Source organism: Hyposmocoma kahamanoa, unplaced genomic scaffold (assembly GCF_003589595.1).
Source record: "Hyposmocoma kahamanoa isolate Upper Pololo Valley unplaced genomic scaffold, ASM358959v1 86, whole genome shotgun sequence".
Classification (NCBI taxonomy): Eukaryota; Metazoa; Arthropoda; class Insecta; order Lepidoptera; family Cosmopterigidae; genus Hyposmocoma; species Hyposmocoma kahamanoa.
Window position 1 is genome coordinate 7,131,763 of NW_020654289.1, and position 23,606 is coordinate 7,155,368.

Consider the following 23,606-nt stretch of genomic DNA (forward strand, 5'->3'; position numbering starts at 1 on the left):
ATTTATTTCCGAACACTATTCTAATGAAATATTTTTAAGCCGATTAATGTTCGAAAATATGTTTTAAAGTACGATTATACATACATATGTAGACATAAAGTTCTGAGAGGCACTGCAACTGTTATTGACAGGTGTGTCGCTTACCACCAGGCGCACGACTTGTTCGTCCCATCACTCGGTAGTATAAAAAAAGTCTTTTACTATCATGATATGATATTCATATTTTTCGGTGAAAATACTCCATTAATTTGGTGTTATTATTAATAAAAAGATATTAATTTCATTCATTATTATCGCATTGTAATAGTAAATTTCTGAGAGAAAAAAGGAAATCTTATACAATATTAACACAATCCAGATACATACAATGAAATGTGAGACCGTCAGTAAATTGAACGAGTTATTTGTATTTATTGGTTTGTGAATCTTTGATTGCTTTTCCCGGAAGTAATCCGGGGGACTCGTAAGATCATATATATATTTTAGTATGCTCGTACCTGGCATGTCTTTGATTTGATTTGCCTACCCCGGGTTATTGATTGTATTTCGACACAAAACGAACTTATACAAATTCGTTGGTATTAATTGGTTCATACACGTATTTCATCACGATTAAACGTCCCATTGCTGTGCCCGGGTCTCTTCTACAGAGAGGTTTAAGCGTGAAACACACTGAGATTGGGTGAGAGTCGGGTGCGGGTCGGGAGCGGGTCGGGTTGGGACCGCGGCGGGCCTAATTGCGTGTATTTATACGTCGCACTTTTGATACAATAGTGTATTAACCCAAAAAGTGCATATTAAAAACGAATAACTCGCTTCCCGTCATCATTAAAATGTATAGGTTATGGTTTATTAAGAGGGAGCATGCCAAAAAAGTTTTGACGTTGGCTCCGCCCAAATTTGTGAAACAAATATATACCTGAAGTTCGCGTGACATGCGACAGGAGATGTTGAATTTTGCACATTAAAAGTACCAAATTCGAAAAAAACTAAAGGGATTGAAAAAAAATCCGTAGTGACAGTTGTCGATCACGCATAAATATAATTAATTATCTAATTTTTGTCCTAATAACCTGTAGCATTTCGAGGATAAATCGAAAAATGTGAAAATTAGAGGTCATTTCTTGATTTTTATCTATCGAGGAAACTTTATTGTTTTATGTTTCTGATTAATGTCTATGCTTGAATATATCGTGTAGTTACTCATACAATATTTTATTTTTAACTTTAAAGTGGATATACCCTCTACAATCAAATCGAAGATTAGGAATTTTTCCTCTGCTCCCTCTTAAAGAGACTTTAAACAATTTCCTACTTACCAAATACGTAAATAATAAAAATGACAAGGAAAAAATAATTTCACATTTTCCAATACAGACTGTTTTGGCCAGAACTGACTCACTTAAAATGTGTCCATTTTGAGTTAAGTAGACTGTTCTAATTGTTTCTTACAATAATCTAACAATAGTTGTATTAACCTGTAGAGAATCAATTTTACGTTCAGTAATGATATAACATTGAATTTCACATATTTAGAGTTACAACATGTTCGTAATAGCAGCGCAGCTCTTTATACGTGTATAAAGAGCTTTAAACTGATGTTTATGATCTTTGTATCAACAATAATAACAAAAACATTTCAAATTACTCATATTTTAACTTCATCATCATCTTATTTTTTTATAATACCAAGTGATGCGACTAACGCCTGGTGGTAATCGACACGCTTGTCCATAACAATTACAATGCCGCTCAATGCTATAAATCACAAAGATCTGAGGGGCATTACTGCAATTACTGCGCCCGTCACCCTGAGATATAAGTTTCATATTTATTTATTAGCATTTCACAAACTTACAACTATTTTTGATACATACATGTGATACGCCGTAAGGACGTAGCTAAGTTACACTTACAAAATACACTTAAATGTAAATTTAAATTTAAATTTAAACCTTAAATTCCAGTTCTAATACATTGCATGCTTGAACGTAATTAGTTAATATACCTAATTAATTATATTATTGTTTTTATAATCCTCATTATACATCATTATTACATTACATTTATGTGTTGAAATAAACTATAATTTTCCATTTTAACGAAGTACAATAATATAATTAAATATAAATATAAATAATACATTTATGTACGTACATATAATTATAATTTTAAAATATTACAGATGTTGACTTATAATTAATTATAACTGATAACCTAACTGCTGCTGATGACCTAAGTGTGACTCGAACATTGTCATCTTCAAAAAATTCTGATATAAGTATTACAAAAACAGCTTCTTTTAATCAAGAAACCCTTCAACTGTTTCTTAAAGATCAATCTTTTTTTCAAATTTTTTATGATTACAAATGTGATTATACATATATTTTTATTAACATTAAGTATGTAGCGCATGAAAATAGTGTTAAGCCAGAGAAAGGGTATTTAAGTTTATTTTGGTAACGATTATTACGTCGTATTAATTGTAACGGAGTGTATAAATCTGTATATTTTTTAACGAATTTATAAGCTTCTAAAATGTATAAGCACATATTGAGTTTTATAAAGTAAGGCTTACAGGAATCCGTTTGATCTATGTTGGTTAATATTCTTATACATTTCTTCTGAAAAACAAAAATTTGTTAGCAGTTACAGCCTTTCCCCCACAGTACATTCGCATAGACCAGTCGTGAATGAGCATACGCGTAATAAGCTGAGAGAGCGGTTTTTCGGTTAGTAACACGCTTTAATTGTCTAAGAGTAGGTATATTATATGAATGTAGACAAACAGTTCGAAAGTTTGTGAATATATGATTTCCAATTTAAGTGCGTATCGATACCTGACATTGTAGCTGAAATCACAATTTCCAATTTATTTAATTTGTATTGATATTTAATTAACCGACTTCAAAAAAGGAGGAGGTTCTCAATTCGTCTATGTTTCTTTCTTTTTTTTGTATGTATGTTACGCGATAACTCCGCCATTTGTGAACCTATTTTGATGATTCTTTTTTTGTTGGAAAGAGGGTACCTCAGAAATGGTCCTATTTAAATTTGAAGGAAATATTCCACCTGTAAGGGTGGTAAACTAGGGGGTGAATGACTTTTGAGGTCGGTTTTTTTAAGCGGATGTTAGGTTATGTCTAACGCAGTTTTTTGGTAGGGCTTTAATTGTATTTATTTGGTTTTTTCTAGGTTTAATTGTAGATTGTTGCAATCAAGCCATTCCGTAATCGAGTCCAGTACCGCATCTAGTGAGTTGGCATAAGTGCTAGATAAAATTATAGAGACGTCATCCGCAAACAGCACACTGTCAAAAGGTATTGACTGAGGAAGGTCGTTTACATATACTAATAACACAATACAGCCCAGTACATTACCCTGAGAATTCGATCCAGTGGTAGAGATTGCATTAGATCTGATTTATTCAATTTCGCCTGTATGAAAGTTGGTGTTTTCTATTTCGACACACTGGGATCGATTTTGGAGGAATGATCGGAATCAATCAAAAGCTTATACCTCTTATACCAAGACCATAAAGCTTATCAAGTAAGATTTTATAATTCAGTCTATCATACGCTTTACTCATATCGAGTAGCAGACCGACTGCATATTTTTTATTGTATTATTTCCAATATTTTTTGAACATAGCTACCTATATATAGCTAAAATCGTAATCTGTTTTTGCGGAAACCGTATTAACAATCATGAATACTGTAAACTTTGAATACGATAAGTCTTTTTGATATTGCAGATTCTATTACTTTGGCAGATTATCAACTTACGTCTCAAGGTGACGGGCGCAGTGGCAGTGCCCTCAGATCTTTGCAATTTAAAGCTGAGTGCACATCATCATCACACACACGTATCATCAGGCACACGACGTGTCCGTCCCGTCCGAAGTTATCTATGATGCCGTCACTTGATATTATAAAAAAAAAATTTTTAATGGTACATGTGGTAGTAACAACGCAATGGGACGATATTTGCTTAAGTCAGTTTTTTCACCTTTCTTGTGGAGTTTACAAGTCCCATGTGCTTGTAATTTCACCAGCACCCTTATTCTGCAAAACCGGAACACACTAATGCTCACATTACTGCTTGGCGGCAGAAATAGGTAAGGTGGCAGTACTTCCCTGGACGAACTCTTTCAAGGATATTTGCTTAACTGCTATTAAAGCCCATTCTGCCAGGCTTCTTTTTTAATGCGCCAACTTTCAGGGCTCTGCACCTTCCATGTCCAGCGCCTTATATTTTTTTCACAATTGTAAAACTTTACAAACTATACTAACGTAGTAAAGTAATTGCTGGTTACATATCAGAAATATAGAACAAAATCCAATATTGCGGGATTTCTACAGGGGCGCATTATACATTAATACTTTCTTGAGGCTTAAGTATAAACATACTTTGCCTATTTTAATCTTTGTTTACAAAGGACCAAAATAATTTATCCTTCTGTCTTTTTCGTCGTTGGCGGTCTTCAGCATGTTTCGTAGTAATACATAATACTAGTATAAATTATACCAAATAAATCTACAAATGTTTTATTCGACACGCCAAAACGAGTTGAATAGAATAATCCAACACTTATAATAAATAAGATAAGGTACTTTATATCCAGGACGCGAACGCAATGGCGGACATAAGCGGGTAATTAATATCTTTGCTTTTATTCCGCAATGACATACTGCATGCGAGTTAAGATCAAATCACAGTTGAAGCGCAGAGACGCTTGCGGCGCAGTTACCCTATACATGGAAAGGCAGAGAACATTAAATTTATCAGTGTATACTTTATGATGTTTCAAATTAAATTTCAAAACTTTGGAATAGAACTCGGAGTATCGCTGTACATTTCCCTAAGGTGAGAGCATTGAAATTTATACCTTATTTCAATTGCAATAGCATAAACTATATACGTTTGATGTGAACTGAATGTCCTCCGTTTTGCCATCCGCCGGTTTGCGCTGGCCCTTAAGATACAAAGGTTTAGCTAGCTAGGCACTGTGTTATACATATATAAAGTCCAGTGATACGTAGTCAGAAGTATAAAATAAAATAAAATTGAATTACAGCGTTGACAATTTTATATGGAAAGTCGGTCCACATTTTATTTTGGCTAAAGTTGTTTATTGTTACATTTTCCTCGAAAGTATATATAGCCTGTATTGTAAAGACACGAATTCATAATAATATTGGATGATAAAACCGATTACCGCCCACTGCCTTACGGCCCTGTTTGTTATTGTGAGATGATTTTTTTTTAGCGAAGACAAATTTTACAATGTATTTATAAGTAGTAAACATTTCATTCGCACCGCTACACTTCTAATGTGTATTGACCTTATTACAGTGGCAGGTAGGTTATAATCTGTCACTCCTCTATAGGTCGATTTGCCACGATATACGACACGTGTCATAGTAAGTATGAACTTTTTTCTTGCCTATGCCTCGATCTTCTTCAGTCGAGCAGCTGCAATTTTGATCACGTGATTGAAGATATTATTTTTCATTTTCGGATATGACCAAGAAGAAGGACGCCATTGATAAGCCACAGAATCGGTACTTTTACTGGGCACAATAAAAAGCCATCTGCCGTGAAATTAATCCAGAGAGAACAAACATCTTCAAAGTTTGTCTATAAAAACAAATGCTAAAAGGCAGTCATTGCGAATAAAAGTGGAAATGATCCAGGTTCGAAAAGGAGCGCGGGGAAAGGGGGCCCATATTTTAATCATGCCCTTCGCGCCTCGATGCCACATTGACGTCTCATTCGGGTGAGTTTCGTTATTCTGTCTGGAAACCTCGTCGATACTGTAATAGGCGGGTAGCGGATGACCTTGCTTTGTTCTCTAGGGTTGAAACGCCACGTTCAATCTCAAGTTTTTACTGGTTTGCATTTTCTGACCACCAGAACTTTCTGCCTTGAAATAGGTAGTATGCTAGCTTTTCTGTAATGAAGCTTTTCGCAGTACATATTGCTTCTAGTGTGTTATAAATGACAGGAACGTTTTCTTCATCTGCTATATCTTGAAGCACTGAAAACTAACGCATTAGTATTCCTTTTATATAACAAAAATACTTTGAAATAATAAAGGGCTGTCGAAGTTTCGTTAAAATCTATTTGTGAATTTGACGCCATTCGCTCGAATGTTCACCCGCTATCACTTGTGGCGGTGTTCGCGGACCAAAGTCGCAAGACTCTCATCTTGCCACCAGCTGCACAGCCCGCAGATTACTTTGCAATTGAAAACAAATAATAATAAATACGGAGCGCCGAGCACGCCCCGGGAAATTGGAAAAAAAGGGAAAACTCCGCATTCGCTCTTGAGATATTGAGGCTGCGGCCAGATGTTCGAATATGAGTTTTATTACGCAAAGATACACTTACATTGTTTCTGATTCCGCCTTAGTAGACTGTGGCTGGGTTTTATAGCTTGCTGCCGTTTCGTCTGTAGCCCGAAGGTCGGCAATCTGTACTATCATTATCATTGTTAGAAAATTCAGCGTATTGCTTGTATACTTTCATGTTTTTTCTCGTTATAAAAGTTGTTACACCATTTTTAGTACACGTTTCATCATTTCAACCTCGCATTGGTAGATCTATCAATAGCACCGCCTACATGTACTCGTATATATCGTTTTTATAAAAGTTATTAAGTAACGGGCGTAAATATTTTATCGGTAATATGAGCAATTTTTTTACTGACTAAAAAATCTTTTAATAATAATGAATACAAAACAAACTGTTTACTCGTACTAATTAGAAAAAATATGTATAGCTTTTTTATACAGTTGTAACAATAAATCTACTGAAATATACATATGTGTTAGGTACTCTAAATCTTCGATAGAAGGGCGTTCTGTTTTGGTTAAAAATAACCTTTCATCTTTATCTAAACCTTTTCGAATAATATTGACAGAGCGTCCGAGATACTTCAAATTTCAGCGAGATCACGAAAATGTGTCCATGTAATACTTTTCGTCCTTTGAAGGGATAGTGAGCCCGACGGCTTGCAGCTCGAATTACCTTAACACTGCATTTCGATCCTTAGAACAAAAAAAATTTAAGAATGAAAATGAAAATAATACATTGTATATCCCATAGAGACTATTGATCCTTACCAGAGACCGGATCGAATGGCAAAAAAAAGTTAAAATATATATATATATATATATATATATATATATAACGCACACACTCAACATAGCCCCGCACTAGGGAAACCCTGTGTCGCGGGTGCCATGGACACACATATAGACAACCACAAATTACATCCAAACTCACGAGAGAAATAATTGTAGGCCATACAACTATTTCTCCCGGCCCGGGAATCGAACCTGGGACCTCTGCGTGGCAGTCCGGCATGGTAACCATTAGTCCACGAAGGCAGTTAAGTAAAATGAAAATAATACATTGTATATCCCATAGAGACTATTGACCCTTACCAGAGACCGGATCGAATGACAAAAAAAAGTTTTGTAGATATAATTATAATAAATATTTTAAGGAATCTTGAAGAATGTGGCTCCTTTAACAAAAAATAACCTAGAATAACTGATTACTAAATAGATCCCTACAAAATGTATGGTAAAAGATTTTTTGCGATTTCTGACATTTCGAGTACTCTTATCGCAGTTGGTCCCATAGAGACTATTAATCCTTACCAGAGACAGGTCCGAATGGCATAAAAGAAAGTTTGTAAAAATTGCCTTTTATCTTGCTGACTGTACCAATTTTTCAAAATCTGTGAATGCCAATCAAAATATCTTACAAATTCATGGATAGTCTTCTAGAATCGTTTGCCTATAACTACAACGATTAAGGTGTCTGGCCTTGCTGCCCCGTCTCATATAGTGTATTTATTTTGTATTTTTTTATTTATACAATTAGCCTATTTATTTTTATTTGTAAAATTGGCACACTACGTCTCCCGCTCCGATTAGCTTTCCTCTACCTCAAAGGTTGTCTGGAAGAGATCGCTCTTATTAATAAAACCGCCTTTGCAAACATTAATTTTAAGTTGTTTATGTACTATTCTTGTTCTTGTGTGTGACCAATAAAGTGTTTATCTATCTATCTATGTAATACTTTTTTTAAGTTACGCATTTTAAAAAATCTGTCTCTAGTGTTGGTCGATCGAGTTTGCGCTTAGCGCTACGCGCTGTAATGTTTTACAACATGCGTCTGCTCATAGGGTGTTATCGTCGGCAATGCCCTGATTGCTCATTACTGAGATATACATTTATTTAACAACAATGGAAACAAAAAGATTAAAAAAGAGGTTTTACAAGGAAGTCTATGTTTGTATTAATCGAGTAATAACCTAAAACTTATTTGTATAATAGTGATGTGTGAAATTACAACATAATTTTCTTTTTGCATTTTTAATACCTTTTTGGTATCTTTAATCTAAATACGTTTTGGGAAACTGTAGGTAAAAATAAAAAAAATTGGAATGCCGTGTTACAGGATTTTGGGTTAGTTAAAACTAGCCAGCTCTGCATATTCAACAGTATTACGAAAAATAAAATTTGAACATTGCTCAGTGTTGTGACCTTTTTTGACGCACGCCTTGTATTTATGATACCAATCGATGAGACGAACAAGTCGTCGAACACAGCAGTTGCCGTGCCACTCAGAGCCTTAAATCGCTAAGATCTAAGGGTCACTGCCATTGCGCCCGTCACCCTGCGACATAAGTTAACAAGTCCCTGTAATTTCACCAGCGCCGTTACCCTTCAAAACCGGACCTCAATAAATAATGCTCTCATGCTTGGCGGCAGAAATTAGTAAGGCGGCAGTACTTCTTTGAATGAGCTCTTTCACAAAGCGCTCTACCGGTACTATTGTGTTGCTCTGGCTGATTTCGTGAGTTCGTGTGCTTTTGTTTAGCCGATTTTGTCACTTGTTATTAGCGACTTGACCAAGATGGACCAGTACTGGAAGCTTGTACGTACATGAAGTATTTATTTTTCTTGTCACTTAATAAACTTACAAAGTTAAAGATATATTTTAAAGGTAATTATCGAGTTCTTAAGCTTTTGCAATTGCTATTTTTAAAGGGCCAATCGCCAAAAACTAGAAATCAATAAGTGTAGCGTTTGGGTCTGTTGATCGAAATTTATTAATAATTTAATTTAACAAAAATAAGGTTGATGACCTGGGTCCCTGGAGGCCACAGGCGAAACTTCTAGCGAACGAGCTGTCGCATCGTCTTGTAGAAGCCTCCGGAGATCACAGGGCTGGCAGTTATTTTTGCCAAAGAATAAGTTTAGGTATTCAAAGGGGAAATGTTGCCAGTCTTCTGGGCACGATGCCCCAGGGTATGGCCTTGAGGAACTTTCCTTTTTTAAAATTTTCATTCTGTATTATATTAATAATTAATTAATTACAATGCGCCTTAAATAATTACCACGCCTTTTTATGAGTCTCTTGTTCGCGTCTCCTGAATGTCTTTGTGTTTCATAAGGTTACATCCAAAATAGAATTAAACTTTGCACAGAGTGTCGATTTGATTGAAACTTTGGATCCATAAAAATTGTGGCATTTGGAATTAAACATTTCAATTAGATTTCCAGAGTTTCTATTGCTGCTCTTCTACTATAATAAGTAAAAATGACATATTTAAGTAAGGACTTTGGAATTCCAGTGGGATCTTCCTGTGGGATCTATATATATATATATTGAGGATCCACAAGTTCTTTTTTACAATATCAAGTGACGGAACGAACAAGTCGTCGTGCACCTGGTGTTAAGCAACACGCCTGTCCATATCAGTTGCAATGCTACTCAGAGCGTTAATCCGCAAAGATCTCAGGGAGACTGCCACTGCGCCCGTCACCCTGAGACATAAGTTAACACATACCATGTGCCTGTAATTTCACCATCATGCCGTAATTAGTATATAATTGTATAAAGTTCAAACTTCGAAATGATTATTCAAAATCTCTTCGATCCGGTAAACATTATTTCAAATTATTTACTTTGTTAAACTTTTAATCGAATGTGGTTCTGATGTTCTGGTGGTGATATTCACATGTTTCCAATAAGAAACATCCCGTAATATAAATATAGCATGTTATTGCTCAACACAAACCAAATATCAAAGCGGGTATAAGATGTACCAGATAATTATTATATAGATTAATATGAGTTATCAACAATTACATCAATTAGCTGGTATCAAAGTAGGAAATTCCCTGTATTAAGAGTACCATAGCAATGGGATTCGCTTCAAGTGGGGCACTTCACAAAACACTAAACCAACCAATTTATAAGTTTATTTTCTAAAATGATCCTACTGGAAATTGAGCTCGGGATCTCCTCATACAGTGCAAATCGTTGGGCCTCCAAGGTCGTCATGTCCACGTTAATTAATATGTTAGAGAATGAGTTCGTATAACAATAGCCCCCTGTACACAGACACTCTATCGGATTGCGCGCGGGAAAGCTTGCACGCTCGATCGTGCGCAAATACCTGTTTGATTTTTTTTAAACTAACGTTATTTCGCGCGCAATTGCTCGTGTTCGTTTTTGTTACAACGGAAAGAGCGTCCGTGTAAAGGCTAATCGTGCAGGAGAGTGATAGTGCGCGATTGCATGCGCGGCTGATGAGCGCAATCGCGTGGCTTTTCCCTTTTCCTTCCAACATCTTTACACGCGCGCTCAATTGCGCACGATTGCAGTTTCACGCGCAATAGAGTGTCTGTATAAAGCCTGCTAATGCTATCTCGTTAAAATATATAATAATATAATTTCAGAGCTATTACTTCTTCGTGTCATTATTTAAGAGCTAGAGTCTTGTCGGTGGGGTTTTCGCTATTCATTTTTACTGTAAAAAATAGTACTGTACGCTTTAACGTATTTGGACCACGAATGAAAAAAATTCTTAGGTTTTGGCGATTGTTATACGTTGGTTATTGTCGTGACCATGGGACCTGTAGAAAGCCCGAAACGTTGATTTGTTTGAAAAACATATAAACGTGATTTAGATCTAATAAAAATACTTTTATTTCCTGTGAATGTAATTCAAATGCCAGTCAGCCAGAATTGTGGCTTATGACCTTAATGTTCACATCAAAATGAGAGTGCTGTGCTCAGGATACCAATCAACACAACGAAAATAAAACACGTAGCTTGTATTTATATATTCATGACCGACTTAACAACTTATCAGTTTTGCTAGTCGGATCCTCTTTGTTACTTACATTATTTGTGGTATTTTGAAGTTGTAAGTGGGTGGTTTGTAACGGCTGCTTTGTTAATTTTGGAAGTTTCGTGACTATTGGTGATGTTTTCATTAATGTTAAAAATGTTAATGCCAGAGGTAACAATAACGGAAGCGTTTGTAATGTTAGAAGTGGTAATACCTGTACGGTTATTAACGGGATTTGCGTAAACGTAAAAAGGGGCAATGTTAGTACGATTATAAGTGGAATTTTTATTAATATGGGAAGTGGCAATATCAATGTTGTTGGAATTGATTATATCAGTGTAATAATGAAAAGGAGTTTTGTTAATATTGGAAGAGGTTATATTAGCGTTGTTACGAGCAAAATTTTTATTAATGTTAAAATAGGTAATATCAGTATGATTAGTAACGGAAGTTTTAGTAATATTAGAAGTGGTAATACCAGTGTAGTTATTCACAGGATTTGTGTAAATGTAAGAAGAGGTAATATTAGCATGATCATAACTGGGATTTTGTTTAATGTGTGTGTTAGAAGTGGAATTGGTTATGTCATTGTAATTATTAAAAGAAGTTTTGTTACTATTATCAGTTGTAACATTAGTATGGTTATTAACAAAGGTGTCGTTAATGTTAGATGTTTCGATTTCAGCGCGTTTATTACTAATAATTACGTTACTGTTTTTTAGAGAAATGGTTGATACTTTTGTGTTTTTTGTAATTGGGCTCACTTCAGCACTAGAATTTTTAGCAGGTTTATCTGTTTTCGATAATAATTTTATTGTGCTTGTTTCCAATATTCGTTTCTCAGGATTTATCGTTTCTTTATCTTGATGCGGTGTTTGTTGTTTATTTTTCAGAATATTTAGTATCGCATATGTTCCTTTTGCTGGTTGTTTGTTTATTATAATCTTCTGCAACACATTTTGAGTATTATTGTTATTAGTATTCATTCTTCTATTACGCAGTCTGGACGAAGCACGTTCGGAGGTGTATAAGTTCTCACCAGGCCATTCTATATAGTCTTCAAATTTATACGTATGCTTGCATTGCCTTTGTTGAGAACCGCGTCCACATATTTCGCGACAGACGGCGTAAGTTATGAAAGTATTTTTGTTCCCACCACAACCACCCCAAAGAAATCTATAACAGTCTTGCCAATATGGATCATAAGCCCATCTGAAACAAAACAAGTTGCATATTGTAAAATAATTAGGTAGTTAACAATGAAGCATGCCTGGAAAGCGTTTTGGTTAAATTTACACTTACTTATCTACAGGCGGAACCTTGCAGGCCCTACTATGTATACCTACGATACATGAATGTCAAAATTTAACTCAGTTTATTTAATTATAGTACTATCACAGATGACTTATTAGTTACTACGTTACAGATACATTACTCTCATACAAAATCCAAAAATACCTACGCATGTGAGCAACCATAAACGACGTGCGGCGGTTGTGCACACATACAAGCCACGCTGTTATTTTGAATGGAGTTACCCTACTTGTTTTATTCTACTATGTCTCGACAGCATGCAGCTGGTCACGACCATACGCGTTAACTGCAGATATGCATAGGAAATGAAACTATTTTTCCGGATTTAAATTAATATAATTCGCGTATATTTGTTTTTTTAAACAAACCGACGTTTCAGGCCCTTTACAGGTCCCATGATCATGGTTGACTCAACCGTAGTCAACCGTGAACCTTTACTGTAAAGGGCCCGAAACGTTGGTTTGTTTGAAAAAACAAATATTCGCGATTTAAATCCGGAAAAATAGTTTAATTTCCTATAAAACAAACCTAAAAAACATAGTGTGCAGTGATTCGGGCTTGACATCAAGCCTTATGGAAACCACACCGGCTCCTTTGAAAGGGTACTTCTTGGCCCGCCGGTTCGTTTTATATTGTTTTTTATATACCCCGGATTACATAACTTCAACGTTAATTGATCGGTGGAACGTTCTAGAACTGTCTAGACTATAAAGACTGCGTTGATATACGTTGACTAGAAAGTCTTCTTACCTGAGTTCACGACCCCAGCAATCGCCTCGAACGGGTTTCTCGTGACAGTCGTAAAAAGTCCCATAAGTATTTGGACCCATAGCCATCGGAGGAGGCTCAGCACCTTTATCTGGTAGGCCGAAACCTGTACCATGACAAACGGCCGATTAATTCAATAATGAGTATAATGTAGGTAAATGTGAAAATTTTAGCGTTATATTTTTTATCCGCTCACGCGACACATGCAGCCGTAGACGCATATCACACCTAGAGGTGCCGGTGATGATTTTATACCGATTTATCGGATATCGAAGTTATAACAGGTAACAGAACTAATATTAATTGCTATTTCGGTAACTACTCTAGCAAACCATAAAGTTTTTAATGCCTAAGTCTGTCATTTAAAAAAAAATAAACAACTTCAAAAATACGTCAGGACAATCGCGTGTGTTATTGTTTGGGCTGGTGATTTCGGTGTTTATTTATTGAAAACATACCGTAAGTAGCATTTTTTAAGTTTACCCTGAATATAAATATTTATAAACTATACTTTAAGGAGTAATTTCATAGTAAACGTTGGAACCACTCAAACCGAATATTATCATATTTATCCAAGTACACCAAAAATTTTATTAGTGCTTTTTAAGTGCAGGATTTGCGGTGTATTGCTGCATTTTATTTGAAATATTTTTGTTGGTAGTACGGAGGGTATTTATTTAGCAATGCAGAATAATAATTTTTATTTATACAAACTTGTATTTAAACTGAATGTTTTTCTAATTTGCGAAACCAAATAGCCGCCATTTTGCGGTAGGAGGAGCGCATCGCGTGAGCGGTTATAATATCAAGTAATAGGATGAACAAGAGAACCTGATGGTAAGCGACGCTCCTACACATAATAGTAGCAGTGTTACTTAAATTTTTAAGGCATGTCACCGGAGGAGAAGCGGGAAAAACTGTTTTGCTAGATCAAATGATTCAGGTATTTACTATTGTAGTGACGGCCGGTCATACAAAAGGATCGTCCATCGCGCAGGGCGCGCTGGCTCACACTGATCGGCGCTTTTTTTTTGAAGGACAGTTTGCAGTTGGCCGCTGATGGCCTTGACTGCGCCACCGGAAAAAAAGGGCGAGCAGAAGGCTCATCACCGGTAAAATAAACTTAAAACTAAGTAGCGGGCCTGAGGGCGCCCAAATGAGCACGAACCTCGGCTCAGGGCGCTAATGAAGACTTCCGCCAGAAGGGCTATAGGAGAGAATCTACCAGTATACGTGCTGAAATGAGGGGCTCTACGACCTCGCCGGCGAGGACGGTTGGTGCGTGTGGAGATGGAGGACTGATGTGCGATTTGGTTGGCCTTCAAAGTGGCGAGAGTGGTAGGGTCACCATGGTCGTTGAGGACTTCCCTTGGCCGACGGGTCCTACGTACGCGGTAGGGGTGTTCCCTGAGGGAGTCGTAGTTGGATGCATCCACCACGAGGCGGTTGGGGTGGCGAGGAGCAGAGTCGAAGTATTTCCTCGATGCCTGCTCATGAATTCGGCTATTGTGGGGAGCCGGAAAACTATATGGAGGTTAGCGTTGCGCAGGTACCACGGGGCACCCGTCGCATTGCGCATGAATCTATTTTGAAGAGCCTACGTACGTAAGAGCGTACGTCATGTTTGGGCGGATGCTGGTCGTGTACAATCTCACCTTACCACGAAGGGAGAGTTTGCTATGCTTATTGAGAAGGGGTGGAGGCGCCTCCTAACAAAGTGGGCGCGATCGCGGACGGTTTTCACGTGTGCTTTGAATGACAGCTTCCTATCGAGCGTAACTCCTAAGTATTTGACCGTGTTCACCCAAGGGATTAGGCGACCAAAGAGCGAGATCGGGGTGAGGTTTTATACCCCACGACTGGATAGGTTACTTCACGTGAAGAGTACCGCGACGTTTTTGTCAGGATTGACTTTGATTCTCCATCTGCGAAACCAGTCGACTAGGCGTGTGGTGGCAGATTGGAGAACTGCGGAAACTAATTTGGAGCTGAGCGCCGAATAATAGAGCGCAGTGTCGTCGGCAAAGAGGGCGAGATTTACTGAAAGATACTACGGGATATCTCTAGTATACAGGGAGAATAGGAGGGGTGAGAGGACAGAGCCTTGTCTTTTACACGATATTTCACCGGATCATATAAAATCCTGAAAACAGACTAAAAGTTCACAAGGAGCTCTACTGCTTTAATTATTTTGTACATTCCTTCTGATAAGTTTTATTCTATTTGATAAAGACCGTTCAATTTTTTGGTATCACCGGCTTCCGTAGGTGGACGTTGAAATATGTATAATCAAAAATTAACAGTAAATGATTTCTGAAATTCGTAGTCTAGCGTTAATTTCGTAGGGCTTTCATGTATCGAAGAAATAGTTCGTTTCCTTTGAAAAATACAACAGTTACAGTTATATAAAGTGACTTGTTTAAAAGTTTAACGTCATTCGGGATAACGAAACGGGATAGACCAAAAATCAAAACAGACTGGATGGCAGACTCAAGAGCTGTTAGATAATTTACCCAAACGAATTAGAAAATATCTATGCAAACACTTTACCGTTACTTATTTTGGGGCACGGATCTAATTTGACGGCGAATTTGACGACCTTCTTGGAGTGGCTTGAACAGCGGTTTTCATGATGTCGCCATCTCTGAGGTCCCGGTTTCGATCCCCGGTCGGATTAATATAGAAATTAACTTTTTTATTGTCAATGATATAAGTGCTTTAGTTAGTTACTTTGGGATCAAAGCAACATATGTGATGTTGTCTAACATTCATTTACTTAATTCCGTACATTTAAATTAGACCTAGGTTTTCTGACCATGTCTATTACTCTATTTCGTTTTTGGTATAATAATCTGTCACCATAGAGGTAAATAAAGGCAAAGTTATGTAAGGTGTAAGTGCTACTAGCTTGTGCTTTTTGCGCCAGGAAGTCTGGGTCCCTGGTGGCCACATGGAAAATTTTGGGTTTAGTAATTTTTAGTTACTTCTGCCAAAAAAAAAAAACAAATATTTCAATAAAACTTAGCAAATAGACGTAATTCCACGTATTGTTGAGGTCGGTTTTTTTAGTACTCTGTACTGAGATTATTATTATATTATCGTTAGAACTTTTAGCTGCCTCCGTGGCCTAACGGTTACCATTTAAGCTAGCCGGACTGCCACGCAGAAGTCCCATGTTCGATTCCCGGGCCAGGAGAAATATTTGTATGGCCTACATTTATTTCTCTCGTGAGTTTGGGTGTAATTTGGGTTGTCTATGTGTGTGTCCATGGCACCCGCGACACAGGGTTTTCCCTAGTGCGGGGCTATGTTGAGTGTGTGCCTTGTAACTGTCAAAAAATATTGTTACTACCTGTGCATTCACATTTTTACTTTGTGTTGCACTGCAACACAAGCCCGCCCCTGCACCCCCGTAAGCGCCCAGTTACACGCGGCAAAAGTTTGCGCGCGGCCGCCGCGCGGCAACTGCCCGGTTACCACGCCTTCATGTACATTAATGGCGAATCTGAATTCTATATACCAGGCAACAACACTTAAATTCCTCTGCATAATACAACCGCTCGGCCACCGCGCGGGCAGCTGCGTAGACCACATTCAAGCCAGTTTTGCCCGCGTGCCCGGGACGCTCATTTTAAAACGTAAAAGCTACACAAATAGAGCGTATTTTGCCATGACAGTTAGACGCACGCGGTCGCTGCGCGGCGGCAACGCGGAGACCACTCTTCGCGTGAGCGCGATGAGATTCGTGTCAAATAAATGCGCTCTAATGCCCCTGCCGTGGACGAGGACAAATTTATGCGTCTACCTACCACATGAAATTATTCATTCATCCAATTAGTTAACTGTGCCATCAGATCAGCTGCTTATGTTGATTAGTTTATTGATATTGGTCACATTTGAACATTTTGACATTTGAACACAACGATGACATCTTGAATCCAAAAGAACAAAAATATGTACCGATAGTTATGAGAATCGGTTTCATATAAAGGCACACGCTTCTATAATAAATTCCTGTTGATATTCAAAATTAACCATTTACGACGTTTACAACTAAAACAAAAATGTTATACCAGACGTACAATTTCTGTGCATTTGGAAAATTCATGGGAGTGATCTATTTAGTTATTTCAGGTTGCTTCTAGGAATAATGTCTTATTTACAAAGTGGAACCTCTTGACATTGAGTTTTTTATTCATTCTTTTCAAGGGAATCAATCTTACGAATGAGTAGTGTTTAATAAATTTGACAATTTCAAATGCAATTTGATTGCCTATAAAAGAAAGTTATTCAGAATTTGAATTTACCTTGCCAAGTGTTGGGCCAGTCTTCATCGACGTCTTTGGGAACCCCGTCGTGAATGGCATTCGCAGGTTTTATGCCCGCTACCGCCCAAGCCGTCGGATAGTTAGCGTAAACTCCGTCATGTTCGTACGGTTGACGGTCGAGACTTTTTTTTGGACGAAATCTTCCGTCGTGACCGTAACGTCCTTTATCTCCAAATCCCCCATCACCTTCTGGACTGAAGTCTATCTTGCCGCCGCCAAATGGCCCATCTGGGCCGAATGGCCCCTTAGGTCCCATTATACCACCCGGATTCAAGTTGTAAGGATTGCTCGGGTCCGAGACCACACTGTCATCTGTTTTGTCAGCCGCATCCTGAGCTTGCTTTATCGCTCTATCCTTCGCTTCCTGCGTTTTTCTATAACAAAAGTCCTCGATAACAAATTAATTGAATGTTTTCGTTATAGCTCATTGACTTACAATTATATGGACGTCGGGTCCGCGCTAAAAAGTGTCCGCACTTGTAAGGCGCTAAAATCGTATACAGAGCGCCAAACTCCGCTTTAGTCTTCATTTGTTCTACTGACAGCGCGATACTGCGATGACATTACAATTTAAATTTGGAATAGGTTGACTTGGGACATTTTTTTCGTGGTTTTTGTATTAGACCCGTCGTCCATTTATTTGTAAGTCAATGTTATAGCTCTATTTATTTCTATTATAGCTTCGATGAAACGCGGAATCTGTTTGCTATGAAACGAGCACATCGTCTATAATATACGGTCCTTGCGGTACACCACTATTATTTACGTACTATCAGGTTTGCTGCAGTTAATTCAAAGATATTATAAACGTAATATACAATAATAATGTTATAATTGCTAGCATACATAAGTACAGTCAAGAGCACACCAAACTTGACGCCTTGGGCTGTTCTTCATTCTCTCATTCAGTCATTCTTTTGTCCCGGTACCTATGTTCTGATTATATTATTTAAATGAATACGAACTTTTTATACTGTTTCATAAATTCAATGTAGTCCATAACCCTATAAGGGCTGGGGGGCCAGTTCTCACTTTCGTACCATCCCGGAGGCGGTGGATAGTTCCATTTCGAGTATGGGTCATATTCTGCTTGAGTTGGTGGACCACCGGGCGAGTAATAAAATCTTGGTGGTGGTGGTGGTCCGCAAGCCTCAGTCTCTGTAACAATGAAAAGTAACGCGACAATTGGCCCATAATACTTTATACCAGACGCTTGTTTCATATTACGAATAACGAGTTAATGAAAATGCCAAACTAATTTCGAGTTTTACAAAAGCATGAAATAGAATCGCTACAAGATTTCATTATGGACTTTTCGCATTGTATCGCATTTGTATTCGCTCGTAATCATAGTGGCTACAATTTTAGTCATTCATATATATATTAAATAGTTCGATTGTATATTATAGGTGCAAAGCTTACTGTAGGTACGTACTTTGTAAATTTGTCGATTCGTTCTTTAGAATCGTAAATGTAGTAGACAATAACGTCGTCGTCGTAACGTAACGTAACGTCGTAACGTAAAGTCGTCGTGACTACGCTTGCGTTGGTATGATTTATTTTATTGAATATTGCGATGTTTTACTACTTCAATGACTTTTTATGAAATTACTCTTCTAGTTTGAAATTACTCGTCTGTATTTGAACCAGCATCTTCCAGTAAACCGCGCTAGACGCCATGCTAACTAAGCCACGGAATGAACCAGCGGATCCTACGAATTTTAGTATGTGCTTGTTGTAAAACTTTGTTTGATCTGTGAGAAATTTATTTTTTCACTCAGCTAGGTCCCATCGAAAAAATATTAAAGGGAGTAACGATTTTTAAGACTCGGAATTGAACTTCTAAGTCTAAAATTTGCCTGACGAAACTACAAATTCTAGACATTTCGAAACCCATTTGCTATTTCAATTTCACGTATGATTTTGAAAATGTATTAAATTTGGTGTTTTTTTATGATACAAAGTGACAAAACGAACAAGTCGTCCGCCTGCTTGTCAACGATACACCTGTCCATCACAGTTGTAGTGCCACTCAGAGCTTTAAATCGCAAAAATAAGAGGACACTGCCACTGCGCCTGTCACGCTGAGACACAAGTTGATAAGTCCCATGTGCCTGTAGTTCCACCAGCACCCTTACTTACCCTTGAAAACCGGAACGCAGTAATGCTCACATTACTGCTTGGCGGCAGAAATACGTAAAGTGGCAGTACTTCCCAGGACAAACTCTTTCACAACGAGATCTAATGTTACTTAAAAATGTTTTATATTTGACATCAAGTAACTTTGAAGTTGAACGATGGGAGATTATTCACGCTCGCATTATATCAAAAAGTAATTAAGAATATACTTCACAATTCATCATAAGGTCTTTAGAAGTCAACACATAATTGTGTCAATTACCAACGACGTAGTATGCTTGCCCCTTTACTAACATTACGACCTCGTTAATTGGCTATTAATGAATCAGCTTTGATTTAACGCAATTTTTACGACAAAAATCATCTAATTTCATGTATAATACGCTACAGCTAAATGTAAAAAAAGTTTAAAAAATCCCATTGAAAATTGAACCTTGTATTCTTCTACTTTCCTTTAAATATTTAGATCAGTAGTTCCCAAACTTATTTTTCTCGTGGACCACTTTCAAAATTTTACTGGTGTCGGTGGACCCCCTGCTGCTACATTTCTACCACATTCTTAAAGTCGCCAAAAAATAAAAATTGTGTCGTTTTTGAGTTCTGTGCCTATATTTTATTTATTAAAAGAATAGAATTACTATTAGAAAAAAATAATAAGGTAATATAGGTTCAGGTTATAATTTTAATTAATGGGAAGGATGTATTTGACGAAGTGTCAGCAAACGATCAATGTTTGGCTTTATTTTTGTGAGCAATAATCGCAAATCCCCCCGCTCTGTGATGTTTAATTTGCTCCTTTTTTTTGTTAAGAGGTTTGTAACGGCAGTAAAACTCCTTTCGACAAGGTATGACGAGGGAAAAGCTATTAAAAATTTCTTTGCGATTTCCCACAGTCCAGGATATTTTTCGGGTATTTCTGCTTGCAGCCAAAATGTTTGGTAGCCTTTTCTAAATTTCACCTTCAGCTCCTCATTGGTGCTTATCTCGAGCAGCTCCTCTTGTAATACAACATTGGCCACTTCCGTTTCATCAAATTCAAATGGATTTATGATCCATGGTGGTATATCCATCGTCAGCATATCTTCAAACCTGGTTTTAAAGTCATCATGCAGGGCACTTAAATGTTGACTGTAGGTATGGATATCCTCATCAATACATTCTACCTGCGACAAGTTTGGAAATTGAGAAAATCGCGCCGACTAATGTTTTGCTTCATAAATTTCAATTTCCCAAGAAAAGCCGAAATTATCCCCTTTGTTTTTATTAAATTCAGGCTGTCCCCTTGTAACTGCAAGTTGATATCATTAAATTTTTTAAACAAATCTGTCAAATACGCAATGTCTGCTTTGAATTTGATCAAGTTTTCTTTTAAATCTGGATCTCTACTTTCTAGGAACTCTAATACGGAATCGAAAACAGAGTAAAATCTCGTTAAGCATGCGCCTTTCGACAACCAGCGTACTTCAGTATGTAAGAGCAGTCGTTGGAAGTCTTCATCATTTTCATCGCACAATTGAGCAAATAAACGCGTATTCAATGCATTGCTTCTGATTTTGTTGACAGCTTTTATTACAAAATGAAGAGATCGGTTCAACCTGTCACTTAAATGTTTTGCCACAAGATGTTGTCGGTGGATTACGCAATGAATAGCTGTAAGTCCTGGTATAATTCTTTTGAGATGACTTATAAACCCACGATATCGCCCGACCATTGCAGGAGCTCCGTCTGTTGCCACTGAAATAATGTTTGTAAATGGAATCGATTTTTCCGTAAAAAAATTACTCAGAACATTAAATATTGATTCGCCTTTAGTGTCAGTCTCTAAAGTTCTGGCAAATAGCAATTCTTCGTGAATTTCTTCCTCCATAATAAATCGGACATATGCCAATAATAATGCTTCATTACCGGGTAACGTTGACTCGTCCAGTTGTATAGAAAAATGAGTTTTTTGCAGATGATCGCACAAAAAACTTTCGATATCAGAGCTCATTTCATCAATGCGTCTTTGAACAGTATTGTTACTTAATGGAATTCTTTTTAGTACGTCAAATGGAGATTTGTGCAAAACAGTTTTTAAAACCTCTTCAACAGCGGGTAAAATTAATTGTTCTCCGATAGTGTGCGGTTTTCCAGATTTTGCTATAAGTAATGAGATATTGTAAGATATTGCAAGCCGTCATCGTTACTTTGAGATGTTGAAGCGAACATACTGTGCATGGTGGGTCTCTTTTCATATTTTTCCTTCAATGTTTGAAAATATTTTAAATCTTTACCTATTTTGTCAGTATGACACCTTTTTAGATGATCTTCGAGCTTTGATGGTTTCATAGAGTCATTGCTCAAAACTTTGTTGCATAATAGGCACATGGGCAATTGTTTGTCTGCCTCTGATGGAACAAAACCATATTTCAAATAATCGACACTATATTGTCGACATTTTTTCTTTGCTGTAGCCATGTTTCGTGTCAGTTACCTTACCTGTAAAAAAGAATGTTTTAGTAACCAAGTTTTTTTCTGAATATAGGTATCACACCGCAGCCTTTGTCAGCACGCAGAAATAGAATTACGGCTTGTTAAGGGGCCAACTAATAACCGCTAAGACAAATACAGACGTTTTCACAAAACGGTATCAATTTTAAAGTACCTAAATTACCACTAATTTTTAATAGTACAAATAAAAATGGGTGTACTCAGTATCGAATACTGATCATATTTGTGTAGGAAAAAATAAAAGTCGAAATCCCAAAATTGTCCATAAAAACGATAACTAACATTTCATCAAATCAATGATGTATTTGCGTATTTTTTGTCTGCGCCTTCATTGTTAAAACGTGACTTTTTTATACTGTTTTATAAAATTAGTAGTTATTTGCAAGAAAAATTGAAAAATTAATTGCTATTGCTTATTCGGCCTTTTTAGAGAGGCAGTGCTTCTCTCGCGAAAAAAACAATTGAATAAAACGTGCTGTGTTTGTCTTCAAATCGAAAGAGGACAATTAAAATATCTGTAAGTTCCTAAGTTACCTATCTATACAAGCAGTTGTGATCAACCGACTAGTACACGTAAACAAAATACATAAGTACTATAACAAAAAAAAAGGTATTTACTTACTTTTCTCCGGCACTAACAAACACTGATATAAATTATCTCAAACCTTTTTTTCGAAATTCCGGAAACAAATGAATGAGTTTGCCTTTGGCATCAAGTATTTATAGTGGTGATCAAGTTCATGTCTGAACAAGCATTAAGCATTGTCGGGCGGATAGCGCTTTGCAAGTCTGTACATGTACGTACACGAAATTGTACGTAATATCGAATACGCAAGTTTGGACAAGTAAAAGTCGCTTGCCTTATTAAAATATTATCTGCTTAGTTATGTACTTAAAACCATGTAGGTAGGCCCTTATAAAACTATGCTTACATTTTTGCTCTTTACTATCAAAAGCAGATAATTTTTCGTGGACCCCCATTAACATCTTATGGACCCCCATTTTTTGTTCACGCCTACGTAGACCCCCAGCAAGTCTCCCGTGGACCCCTGGGGGTCCACCTGGACCACTTTGGGAATCACTGATTTAGATGATAAGGATATGTCCAATTACTTGCTTAAATAAATATTTAATAAATAGTACAGGTATATGTTTAACCAAGTATTTATTATAAAATAATTATTAAACTTATGTAATTTAAATAATGTAATTAAATTACTTTTTTATAAAAAAACCGACCTCAAAAGTTCCTGGAATTACATCTATTTGACAAGTTTTATTGAAATCGGTTACCGAAAAGTGAAACGGAATTCATCCCCTAGTGTGCCACTCTTGGAGGTGGAATATTTTCTTCAAATTTATACATAAAATAAATTTATACATACATAAATAAAAAATTCGAATTG

At 36.9% G+C, this 23,606-nt stretch overlaps 1 protein-coding gene and 1 pseudogene across 1 annotated transcript; both read right to left on the reverse strand.

Moving 5' to 3' along the window:
* Positions 1-11,202: 11,202 nt before the first annotated feature.
* On the reverse strand, positions 11,203-17,604 carry LOC113234836 (kappaPI-actitoxin-Avd3e-like). The gene is made up of 4 exons (XM_026470344.1): positions 17,551-17,604; positions 13,226-13,349; positions 12,201-12,373; positions 11,203-12,108 (listed from the first exon to the last, which is right to left on the reverse strand). The coding sequence occupies exons 2-4, from the start codon at positions 13,309-13,311 to the stop codon at positions 12,044-12,046; spliced, it is 324 nt and encodes a 107-aa protein (XP_026326129.1). The 5' UTR covers positions 13,312-13,349; positions 17,551-17,604; the 3' UTR covers positions 11,203-12,043.
* A 2,792-nt stretch (positions 17,605-20,396) lies between these two features.
* LOC113234809 lies at positions 20,397-23,263 on the reverse strand (annotated as a pseudogene).
* Between the last annotated feature and the right edge of the window lie 343 nt (positions 23,264-23,606).